The sequence below is a fragment of the Megalobrama amblycephala genome, linkage group LG15 (genome assembly GCF_018812025.1).
Source record: "Megalobrama amblycephala isolate DHTTF-2021 linkage group LG15, ASM1881202v1, whole genome shotgun sequence".
Lineage (NCBI taxonomy): Eukaryota > Metazoa > Chordata > Actinopteri > Cypriniformes > Xenocyprididae > Megalobrama > Megalobrama amblycephala.
Genome location: NC_063058.1, coordinates 1495043 through 1508260, shown reverse-complemented (window position 1 = coordinate 1508260; position 13218 = coordinate 1495043). Strand labels below are relative to the sequence as shown.

Below are 13218 nucleotides of genomic sequence, written 5' to 3'. Positions count from 1 at the left end.
CATTTAAAAAGTCACTTTCTTAATCTTTAATAATACTGTGTGGAAAATAAAGGTATCTGAAATGCTGTATAAAGGAATACAAAATCACAGAAAAATATATTTGTGTTACATTTTTCAAGTGTACGACACAAGTGTGCAGAGTAAAATTCAGAATCACTAATTGGCATCAAATTTATAGTGGTATGAAAGTGGTACTTTCAGAAAATCTGCACCCCAAATGTGATGATAATGTCTTGTAAATCATCACAAGTTTTTTTTTCTTCTGGCTTTTAAGGCTTAGCACTGATTAAAACACAAAAAAAGTCTTACTTTCTGCTGATGAGGTCCCAGCGGATAGAGTGATGAGGATCATTCACAGGTGTCGCCCAAAATTTGTCAATCAATGTGGCAAACTGACGGCTGTCAACCCCCTCAACACGAACTTCCACAAACATCTGCTGGTTCACCTCCATGTTCATACTTCTATTGAAGGGCTGGGAGAACTCAGCATCCTGATACAGAACCATCCTGACCTGATATCTCCCTTGACCAGCTGGAAGCTTCTTGTAGACAATGCTGTTGAAATAACAGTAGATACATTGAAACATAGTGTATCAATTTAATGACTCTAGAACTATTTTACAGATATTCAGTAGCATACAAGCTCTTGGTTTACAGAACATTACCATATATAAAACCTGTCTTTTCCTACCTCTCCGGTGGATTGATTTCCATATTTGAAGAAAGTGTTTGGGTTTGGGGGTATATACAGCTGAAACTCAGCTTCAGAATTCTCTTCCTGCTGATGGGACCTTTGGTCAAGTCTTGAGCTCCAAAAATAAAGTTCTCATAGATGAAGTGGGTGCCATTGTCCTGTGGACCAGATACTTTAATTCAAGAATTTTTAAGATTTTTTATTTTTATTTTTTAAGAGTAGCTTGTATCAAATGCTAAACTCATCAGTCAGCTGAAAGAAAAAAAAAAAAAAAAAAAATTGTTTGATTACAAAAAAAGCTTGGTTCCACTATTTCCTTAGTTTTAATTCAACGTTATTTAGTCAGTGATTAATTAAAAGAGTTGGGCAAGTTACTTCCAAAATGTAATACATTATATATTACTAGTTACTGTCATTTGAAAGTAATTAGTTACATTACAATATTACTGTCTCTGAATTGTAATGTGTTACATTACTTTTGCGTTACTTTTGAGTTACCTTCACCAAAATAACCACACAAGTATGACGGCATGAAATGCTAAAATGTAGTTTATTGCTGCTCATTATGCATTCATTGGAGGTCGATGTGGTATAGCATAATGACTGTGTAGGCCAGTGATGCTTCAGGGGGGCTACATTTTTTAGATAAATTAGATTAATATATTTACATTAATTTTAATTCATTAATAGTATTATTAATACGTTAAATTAAATATTAACAAACACCGCCTCTCTGCGTATTCTCAAAATACAAAATGAACAGCGACTCAAAACACCAAAAACCACATCAGTAACATAGTACAATATACGCAAGCTACATCTCTCAGTTGGATAAAGAAAACCAGTCTCGCTAATAAAGTTTTGATGGATGACGATTGTAATGAAGGTAAAGACGATTACAGTGACATACAGGAGTTGTACATTAGGCATGTGCGAGTCTGTTATTATTGATGCGCAAACAAACAGTGTGTGTGCGCTCGCGGCTCACTGATATTTCTGCGTCTGTTGCTTTGTCTTGCCCGCGCTCTCGTCCGCCGCATGGTTTCTCTTCTCTGTCCAAAAAGCTCTTTCGGTTATCTTAGTGTTAGTGTGGCACCGGTTCAGATGTTTTTTCAAGTGTTATTTCTAGAAAATTCCCTCAGTGACACACAGAGATTGCAATACTGCAATTGACTATGTAATTTTCTCTGAAAATATTGGGAGTAGCTATATGTCCATCTCACAAATGCAGAATCCGTCTCTGCAGTCATCTCAACCATAGAATTCCAGCAGCAGGACATTTTACCCATGTTTTTTTTCGTCTGGTGCTGGAATGTCTTGCGGTGTTGGTAAACAATAAATCTAACACCACATTTCAGGTGAAAATGCGTTGTTATAACATGCGTTACTGAGATTCTAACGAGTATAATATTACCCAGATTTTATTAGTAATGCATTATATTACTGTGTTACAGCAAAAAGTAATATATTACTGTAATATAATTACTTTTGTAATGCGTTACTCCCAACACTGCAAATTAAGATGTGAGAGCTGAGTGTGTTCAAGTAGCATGTAGGCCTAACTCCTACCACAAGATTTGTACCACAGGTGTGGTCATTGTTGTCAAAATAGAACTCCACTCTGCCATTCCGGACTGTTCCTTTGCAGCTGGGGTCATTGAGGTGTAAGTTGTCAGCAGGAAAACCAGCCTCAAAGAGCAGACAGCGAGACAGGGACATGGAACCAGAGCTGCTTTCACAAACCTCAGATAAATCTGTCAAGAAAAAAAAAGAGAGAGTAAGAACAACACATTAGTTAATAAAAAGTGTGATTAATTACTTAAAAATTAGATTTGAATTGTTGTTGTAGAATGAGTCCAACCAAAAAAGTCTGGGTCAGGTCTTCGATGGCCCTCGTTACAGAAACAGCCGTAAACGCCATTTTTATCTCCACACAATTCATCCTCAGTGCAGTTGAGCTCAGAACAGGGGTCACTCACATCTAAGAGGAGAACCAAGGAATGAATGGAGCAGTGTAATGCCACACCAGCAGAGGGAGCCCTCGCCTGAATTCTGACTGTGTGCCGCTCCCTCTGCTTACTCTACAGTCACTTCCTGTTTGGTCATGCAATGCTTAAAATGGCTGCCAAACAGGCCTTGCAAAGTATTGCCAGTTCTACTTTCTTGCCGAGCGTTTTGTATCTACTCTCTGTTTACCTTGTGTTTGACCATCTTGCTCGCCTTTTCGACACCTGCCTTTGGATTACCCCTTTACCTGTTTGCCTTTTGGACTGTTATTGTGGTTTTGACACTTTGCCAGGCTTCACACTAATTTTTGGACTGTTCCTAATAGACTTCAGCACATGGATTCCAACATGGCTTCTGCCTCCTCATTTCAAGCAGCTGGAGCATTTATATGCTTACAGAAACTAACTGAATTACATTACCAGGGTCAAACATAAGAAGTTTTATCCCTCTAATTGATTATCACACTGGGTTATTTTTATTCATTTATTTAATTTCTTATTTTTAATTATATAAAATTAATGATGAATGCATATTTTATCTCACTCATTCAGTTTGTAATCTCTCTTTTAAGTAATGCAGACAGGTACATTTAGGATCACGTTGAGTTATACATGATGCTAAATGTGCTCATGTGCATTGATCGACTTTTCCTAAAATCTACTCAACAGTACTATGCACATACAATCAGTGAGCTTGACCCAGTTACTGAAGCATAAATAGTATGTAATTGGAAAACTTTGTTGTGCAGTTGGTTAAAAGGCTGGGACTTTCCTTGTATAGGGTGTGAAACTTGGGTTATTGTCACTGACAGTGACCCGGTGCATACCGAGTTGGGAAAGTATTTTGACTCTGACAATTAAGTCCATTATGTCATCATAATATGCCCATTGTTGTAGTGCTTTGACAGCTGATGTGGCAGACATTCTACTCAGGATGCATGAGATATTGGATGCATCATATATTATGAGAGTACATTTAGCTTAATTTAGTGGTTCTTAATCCTGTTCCTGGGGACCCCCCTGCTCTGCACATTTTGTATGTCTCCTTTATCAGACACACTTCAGTTCTTGGAGCTTTGACCTAATGAGCTGATGATCTGAATCAGGTGTGTTAAATAAGGGAGACATGCATAATGTGCAGAGCAGGGGGGTCCCCGATCGTAACCCTGGTTCCCTGAGAAGGAGAAGGAGACACTACACCTAAATTAGACACTATGGTTTAAATATGTCTTGATGCAACAGTCTCATTGGCCTACAACAGTATGATGTTACTACCGGTGTGAACACAAGCATAAAAGAGCAACTGTAGTAAACATCACCAACTTTTTTGTCTGAAGATGTGGGGATGCAGCATCTCGTTCCCCTTTATCATAGATCCAGTTTCATCCTCCTCAGAATCAGTACCTTTGACTCCTGGCAGTGAGGCAGATGTGTTCAATATGGCTGTTGCTGATGAAAAAAGAAATGAACACACACAAAAAAAAATCAGAACATTTTTATGTTTTGATGAAGATGTTGATATGTCAAAGTGATTGCAGTTCTTCATGTTTGTTTAATTCAAACAAATCCTTAGGCTGCTTTACAGGGTTGTGAGAATAGCAGATTTAGATTTAATTCAAAGGTGTAAAATTACCTGTCTGTGGTGCAGCACTAGTTTGTACTTTGCCTGTTACAGGAAAAAAAAGGGAAATTATTAAAGTCTATTACATTTTCAGAATGGATATTTTCATTTGCAAGGTCTTTCCCACAGTAAAAGTGACATTTTAACAGGTTTGTAAACAAGGGATTTTTTATTTTATTTTTTATGTTTACATGCTAATAAAGTTGACCACAATGATGTCAAGCATGAAGTGAGGCTGTACCATTGCAGACTGAAGCAAACTCAGTGTCTGTCATTGAGACCATGACAATTAATTTAGCCCACACCACTAACTGTCCAAAAGTTACAATGTTATAAATGAAGCTAAATGTACTCTTAAAATTTAATTGACTTTTCCTAAAATCACAACCGTGGGTGCTACGACCGAAAAATCTACTCAACAGTGCTGTGTGCATGCAGATAGTGAGCTTGACACTGTAATCAAGGTAAAACATATTATATAATTGCAAAACTTTGTTGTGCCATTGGAAACATAATGAATAAATTAATACTATAATGCCTCTTTGTGTGACTTCCTGCTTAAAACGGCATAAAACATGCTTAAAATATGCAACAGTGGGTCAGGCCGGGGTGCCTTACACACTAAGACTGTGTGACAGACATACCAGACCGACCTGCTGAAGGATTTGGATTAGGGCCTGGGTCTGTCCCCTGAGGGTGTGGCCAACTGTGCCGCACCACAGATCTTGCTCTTCATGTGGTTGTAGCTAGAACTTGGCTCCTGTTGTTAGCGAGTCTTCAGGGTTGAGTGTGGAGCAGAACACTCCCCTACTGCTCAGGGTCTTAAAGTAGGGCTCCTTGTGGTTAGCTCTGTCTGATCTCTGAACCCAACAAAAAGTGTAATTTTTGCCTAGAACTTTACTAAACTAACTCTTCTTATTGTTCGGCAACTTTGGGAGTGCTGGAGGTATAAGTACAGTTTATAACCCTCCCCCATAGTGTAGAGACTTAAAGGAGGGTCCTCTGTTGCCCCAGAACTTCCCAGTCACCAATTGAGGATAGCATTTGTGTGGTTGTAGCTAACCTTTTTGATAGCTCCCCTTGATAGCCATCTTCTTAGTTTGAGTGTAGAGTAGTACCTTCCCCCACTGTGCGGTTGTTAAGTAGGGTCCTCCCCTCCCTGTCAGAAAGCTTGATCTGATCTGGAACCTGATGAAATGTGGCCTTTACTTTCAAACCCTTTTCATAGGCAACCTTCAGGAGTGCTGGATTCTCTGATCATGCACGTGTCATACGGACAGCAGTTTTGAGTGGTTGTAGTCAGCGTTTTGCTAGCTCCCCTTGGAAAGCAAGTCTTTTGGGTTCTTGTTGAAGTTAAAGCATGCAGGGTCATCTGCTCCCAGCAGTAATTCTTTCAAAGACTGCTGGTCCAAGAGTGTGTAGGTACTGCTTCACTAGCTGCCCTTAGTAGTGATTCTTCAGGTTGAGATAGAGCAGAACCCTCCCCTTTTTTGTTCAGGTGTTTTAAGCATGGTCCTTTTCTCCCTATAAGAGCTTCTTTCTGCACAAAGCTGTACGAGGATGACACCTATTGATTCGCACGCTACAATGCAAGTTTCTATAGAAGAATAAAACGTCATCAGCATGCGCTAGTGGTAATCAAAAAGACCATGTTGAGCCACACATTCCCAGTTGTAGATTTATTTGTGCTGATGAAAAGGAAGCGCTGAAAGAAGAAGGGAAAATAGCTTGAGGTAAGCTGTTTTAATTTTAGTGCCATGTTGCGTTGATTTCATGTTGCATTTTCATTGGCTGGTCAGTAGACGTAGGTCGTAACAGCAAACACACTATGCGTTGATCATGCTGAATTTCTGACACTGTCAGAAAATTATTGTAGGCTATCCTTGGTCGCAAGACCAGGAAAACGATTGTCTTTGAACCTCTCTCACTGTACCACCGATTAAGAGCCACAATTTTTTATGATGGCAATCTTTCATCTGGGACAACCAAAAATCATTCAGTGTATCCCGGGCTTTAAGGAAGAAGCAGAATTTTTTTTCTTTCCTCCCTTAACTCCCTCCGGTCGGCGGTCACGCCGGCGTGATCACCGCGTTTTTTTCTAACCAGTGTGAAAGAGACTCAAAATACTCTGTCAATGTTGCACATACAATTAAGAGTTATACACCATTTTAATCTGTGGAATATCTTCTTTTATTTCTGTACACTAAGAGTAACAACAAAATGTTGTGCTTTTTGTAAAATAAAGAAAACTAACATGATGCCTGATCTCTCGTCTCCCTCTGAACAAAGTCCAATCTGATAGTTCTCAGAAAATTAACTGTAACTTAGTGAATACTAATCACAAAAAAAATAGACTTATGTCTAAAAAATCGTTGAAATGTCAGGTTTTAAATTGTGTAAGTCAAATCGAAAACAAATATTCTGTGTTTATGTAATCTGTATGAAAAGAGAGCCATGTCAGAAGTCTGTGATTCAGCTCATTATCCGCTAATGCAATCACGCCTACGGAGCCAGCGCTATTCAGATGCAAATTCAGTCAATACATGCATACATCGTCTCAATCGTGTATTTATTGTCTTGAAAAGTGTTTTGAATAGCCATAGTTAGCGATCTCTGGTGTAATGACTGAGGCAAATCAGACACAATTATTGGTTAGTTAACCAATAGTTTTAAGCTCACTCTGGAGTCTGTCCCCATCCCCCGGGAAGTTTTCAGTTACAAGTTTATTGCGCTGAGGAATGTGGTTGCCGCATGGAGAACAGAGTAGAGACACAGAAAATCTGCATCTTCCCTGCATTTTCCACACAGAACACAGACTCTATGGCATTAATGTATAGACAGACTGTGCTATAAATGAATCCTTCTCAGGAAATGGTATCCATTATTACTGATGTTGTATTGTACTCATTGTATTTACATGTTTGATGATTGTTAAATGTTATGACCTGCACGGTAACTTCAATCATGCCATGTTTAGTGTCTATACGTTCGTAGCGGGAAGATTTAAATGCTTGTGTATGCGGTACATCCATACCTGTGCAACACATCAGTATTAAAAGAATATTTAATAGTTCTGATTCAAGAACTCAGCTTGTTAATCTTTCTGGGTTGTAAAAGCCCTGACAGGAGGGGTGTTGCCACCCAGAATTACAACATCTTCATTGGTCCGGTCAACAACTGAGAGGTGTGACTTTGACCAGAGGTTAAAAACCAGCGAACAGTGCCACTCCCCCTCTTCTTCCTTGCTTCTAGACGACCGAACAAATCTCCTTGCGGCCGGGCCTAGAGAGGTCTGGCCTACAACACCCAGCCATGTGCTCATCACCCAACAGACTGGCAACAACTTCAGATGATAACTTCAAGAGTTATCCTCAACCTGCAGATCCGACGCTCTTCAGCCTAAAGGCATCTTGCAAGTATCGTACATTTTAATGCTAAACAGCGATTTAGTATTGATTTTAAAGACTTTACCTTTGCTATTGCTAAAAGAAACTGATGAGTCCTTTCCAGAGTGCCTTTGACATTTCATGTAGCTCTAGTAACAGCATCTCTTCCGGTTCAACTCTATCATTACTCACTCTGACTTGTGTATGTGTGTGTGTGACCCTTTGTGTATGTTATGTTACGTGTTTGTTAGTTTAGTTATGTGTTTGTGAGTTAGTTAATAAAGATTGTGCACAGGACATGTTTGGTTCTGACTCCGTCTGCTAATGAATTGCCTCTTAAGTGATAGATCCGGACTACGTGCTCTGAGTAGTACAGTACAATAAGAAATATTATTTTTCCATAACTTGGAAATTACCATTTCTTAGAATTAATAAACAATCAACACTGAGCGTTCACTGGACGAACAGGTTAACTGATTGTAATATTAATTTTAATGTAGCTATGTCCAGTTAATCTGATTAACGGATTTGCATATTCATAATTAATCATAATTAATAATCATAATGAGTTATGAATAATTATTAATATTTCCCCTTTGAGTTAAAATTCGCTACACTGGCCTCTGTTAGTTTGGTTAGTTCCTGGATTGCCTATTCTTCTTTAACAGCCATTTGTGGACAAAAGGGGCAGAGCGCCCTCCGGCTGCAAGTATGAATTGAAAACACAGTATCCAGCACTCATAGTGATGACAATAAATCCTGAATAAATATTACTCCTCTGTATAGAAAATTGACAAACATATGAGAATCCATCAATATTTCTCCAAATGTGCATGCTTTTAAGTTAAAAGCCTATATGAAATGCCATAGAGGTCAAGTCAAGTCAAGTCACCTTTATTTATATAGCGCTTTTTACAATGCAGATTGTGTCAAAGCAGCTTTACATTGATAATTGCTATATAATTTTTCCTTTAAAGAATAGTGTCAGTGCAGGCAGATCAAAAGCACTGTTGAATAAATGTCAAGGATACTGTTGAATATCAAATGTCAAGTCAAATTAAATTAAATTAGGGCTGCACGATTAATCGTATTTTATCACGATAACGATATCTGCTTTTCTCGATTGATTTTAAATAATCGTCACGATATTGGCCCGCTCTATGAAAATGAACATAATTTGGAAATATTGGAAGTAATATTAGGAATTTTGCTGTTTTATCTTTTGAAGTTCCTAAAGGTTTTACCAGTTTTCATAATGTTGATCAGCTAGAAATGATTTTTCTTTGCTTTACGAATTTGCCGGGCAATTTGAATCTGGTTTGTCTTATCGCAAACGAATTGTGTTGCTTTAAAATCTAATGTGAATACATATTACAAAGCGCTCACCAAAACCATGTTTTGTATTGATATACCATCTAACGAAGTTATCATAGTTGGTTAAATTTAAGTCTTTGTGCCACCTACAGGCCTTTTGGGTGAGGTAGAGGTTAGAGGTAACATAATTGTTCAGACACTTTGCATCACAGAAATACATTATATTTTAAAGAATATAATATAATACCATTATTTTAAATTGTAATAATATTTCACAGTATTGCTGTTTTTTCTGTATGTTTGATTTACACCATGATGAGATTTGAGACATGATCAACAGAGGGTTTTTTCACAGCCTACCTGACTGAAAGAGCTCATTATTTATGCAGCTAATTAGAGCTCTTTATGCGATTCTTTTGTCTTCTCAGGTGAGAATCACCCATTATTCATGATGATTCACGCCTCCACGCATACTGTGTTTCTTGACCAAAGATGTTTTAGAAAATTTAAATCTCTCTATTGTTTTATATGAACAAGCAGGCAGCATAATTTTTACCTCATTTTGAAGCAAAAACTCTAGTCTACAACCTCAAATACCCAGAAGTCTTGTGAACAAAGATTTAATATATATTTTTTGGCTTTATTTCAGTGACTTAAGTTTTTTGTTTTTTCAATAACCACGTCCTTAAAAACCATCAGAAAATTTAAAGTGAGAGTTAATTTCAAAACGTAAAAATGTAATATTTTCGTTCTGGTCTGCTCTTAGAAAAAAAAAAAAAATGTAACCTAATGTTAGTGATTTTGATTTCGCAGACTAAACCGGCAGGAATAAATATTTTGGCTAATTTACTCATTAAAACCAAAGGTGTTCATCAGTGATTGTACATCAAGAGCAAGGACACGTTGTGTGCATTTTGTTTTGTGCTTTTACCAAAACGAAACGCTCGATTATCTTTGTGAAAACTGCGCGTGTGCACGAGCACCAAGAGAACTGATAACAGCAGCAACCAGCACTGTCCAGGATTTCAGAAACAACACATTCCAGCGGATAGATCGCCTCTTATTTAACACAGACCTATATCTTATCGAATTGAGATATTTCTTTCTTTTTAGGTACAAATATTCGCTGAGTTTAAGTTCACTTTTGAGACGTTTCAGATTCTCGCAGAGAGACAGCTGAAAGCGCACCCTATTTTTTATTTTATTTTATTTTATTTTTCAAAAGTACAAGGTTTTGTTGTTATTGTGAGCGTACACAAATAAAAGTAGACCATTTGTAGTCTTGCACTAATCTGTAGGCTATCGCCAAAAATGACGGAAGGCCTGTTTTAAGTTGTTTCAGCTGTCATGGGGAGAAAATCCATCAGAACGCGCCGGCGCTTTCGTCGGCCAGAGGGATAAAAATTTAACCAATTTAGTTTCATATTTATATTTAAATATTGGGCTATTGCCTTTTTTATTATTTTATTTCACCTATGTTGATTATGAAAAGGGAATAGCATGACGGATGCGCAATGTCGGGAGACATGCAGCGGGTTAGACATAAGTTTGACCACTTCATTAAGTTTTGTTTTATAGTAAGACTTTCTTTAAAGTGAATTTCGTTTTGTAGAAATTGTATCTTAATTTCAATCAATGTTTCATCAACCAATTGCCTATATTTAATAATTAGGAAGAAAACCAAGAAAGTCGGGTGTGGAATGGATTGAAGTGCGTAACAAACGAAACCATGTTTCCGCGGCCTTTAAATAAGGCTGAATCAATAGACGTCTTTCTGTTTTAATTAAATTTATTTATTACTTTATTACATGTCTTTATTACTTAAATAATTGATAAGATGTTTTTGGTCGAACAATATATTTTAGCTGGTCTAGTTAGACACAAATTTGCGTAGTGGCTTATTGTGCAAACTTTTTTTCTGCACGCCAAACTCATAACTTTTCTTGCAGATTTAAAAAACAAAACAAAAAACAAAAACAAAAACAAAAACAAAAAAAACCCCACGACGCTCCGACTTTAAAAAAATCCTCGCTCCAGTCAAAACTTCGCACATACTCTGCTTGGCAGCAGCAGACGCTGGCAAACGCGCGGGGGGAGGGTTGATCCCATTCTGAACTTCTGGAGTGGAGCGTGAAACACTGCAAATCCCCATAACACAAACAAATAAAGAAACTTACTGCAAATACTCATAACAGAGTCTAACAATTTTGTATCTCGTCAGCTTATTTCATATGATCAGATCAGGATGTTAAAATTAACAAAAAGCACCAAGATTGCAAAAAGGTCTGTCACACGCATAGCTTAATATTTTGAGTCTCCCGCCCTCTGGATTAATGGCTTTGGTGACAAACATTTTAAACAAAGCGCCCTTCCCCCTATCTCAAACTTGTCAAGTGTTGCAGAGCAATCACTATTAGGTTGGGTTGAGTGCCTTTTATACACACACGATAATGTAAAAATTATACATTGATATAGGCCTATAAATGGAACACAATCGGTTTGTTGTTTTTGATTGTTTTTCTTTAACATTTTTATTTTATTTCTTTGTCTTTAAGGAACATTGGATGGCAGTAAAGATTCTGTACAGTTATTGTTCTAATAATACGAAGCCATAATGTTACATATCTTGGTCAATTCTTTCGAGCTGCTTTACTTAACCACAGTTTGCAACATCAGCAGTTATTGAAATGAACTGAATCAACACAGATCTGCTGATATAAATAAATAGGCCTAAATAAATAGCAAAAACCAAGATTGGGTTTGTACGGTTCATTTGAACTATAATTTAATAATTTATGTTATGATGTTATAGAGGTACAATGTACAGATGCCATATGTTTTGCATAAAGTAAGAATATTTAATAAAGAATCTTAAACTTCCAATATTAAACATGTTCTCGTCATTTTGCTCTAACTGCAGTCAAAATACAAATAGGCCTATAAAATATTTTTATGCATTGTGTAGCCCATTGTGAAGAGTCAGATTAGGCGCAAACTATAGCAGAAACTTTTTATCTTAATAGCCTAGCACTTGTTGAATAAGAAAATGTTGATGTGGCGAGGGGGGCGTGGTTCAGCGAGGTCTGCAACCGGAGAGAATAGCGGGAGACGCTTGGTAAGTGAGTGGGTTGAATACAAATCACGAACACCTGTTTCTCATTCCAGTGATTGGCATGGAGACAGGACAAAACGCCGTGAGAAGCAGGAGTGTGTGAGAGAGAGGGGAACTGCTGACTGAGTCGAGTCGAGGTTCTTGGAGTGAAGCCCTTGTGGATTGTGTATACCAAACTTGGAGAGAAGCCCTTGTGGATGGTGTATACCGAACCTGGAGTGAAGCCCTTTGTGGATTGTTTATTTTTGTTGTTGTGCATTGCACAGACTTTCTGTTGAACCTTTCTGAAAGTTAATAAAGTCTCAGTCAGCAGTTGTTCGTCGACCCTGACCTCTTCCTTCCCCCAACTACGAACTTAAGTGTACTACAGTTGATTATTGGGATATCAACGTTTTTTTGTTGTTCGTAATTGTGTAGCTTATGGCATGACATTTCTTTTTGTAATGTTTATGAGCGTGTTAATGGATACAAACTGCACAATTGCAGTTTATCAGATTGTTACATAGCTATAATTGCACGATAGTTGAAACATTAACACATTAAAATCGTCTGATAATCATACAGTAGTTAACATGAACCCTTTGTAAGTGATGTATTACCATTACATCATGGGCGTACGGGACACCCCCGCACCACCAAAGTCTTTGCTTTTTTTAGAACTAAACTAAATTGACTAAAGATAAAAAATAAAGCATCCAACTGAAGCCCAAAAATGCAAGCAGAATACCATAGAAAATAGTGCTAAATTACCACAAAAAGGGGGGGGGGGGGGGTCACTGTTTCCATCGCCGTTTGTAAGGTAGCCAAGACAACAGCAAGCTTTGATGCGCTGTGCTACTGTGTTACTGTTAGCGGTCGTGTGCCGAGACAAAATAAATATGTTCGGTCTTTGCTGAGATATTATTATTATTATTATTATTATTATTATATATTGCCCAAACGTAAATATCCTAGCCAATAAGTCTAGATTTAGGCTATTTCTTTATTCTTTTACTGTAAATACATGAATTTAGTTTAGGCCTATATCATTTGATGCACCGATCGAAATTACTGAAAATTTGCGGCCGAAACAGCACGCGCTTGTC

At 37.6% G+C, this 13218-nt stretch overlaps 1 protein-coding gene across 1 annotated transcript in view; it reads right to left on the bottom strand.

Moving 5' to 3' along the window:
* Nucleotides 1-13218, bottom strand: part of LOC125247949 (deleted in malignant brain tumors 1 protein-like) — a 50399-nt gene that overhangs the window by 2141 nt on the left and 35040 nt on the right. The window contains exons 5-10 of the mRNA XM_048159499.1: nucleotides 4334-4366; nucleotides 4024-4149; nucleotides 2556-2675; nucleotides 2264-2448; nucleotides 692-852; nucleotides 310-555 (exon numbers count right to left, since the gene is read on the bottom strand). Of these exons, the coding sequence (XP_048015456.1) occupies nucleotides 310-555; nucleotides 692-852; nucleotides 2264-2448; nucleotides 2556-2675; nucleotides 4024-4149; nucleotides 4334-4366 (871 nt within the window). The remainder of the gene's footprint in view (nucleotides 1-309; nucleotides 556-691; nucleotides 853-2263; nucleotides 2449-2555; nucleotides 2676-4023; nucleotides 4150-4333; nucleotides 4367-13218) is intronic.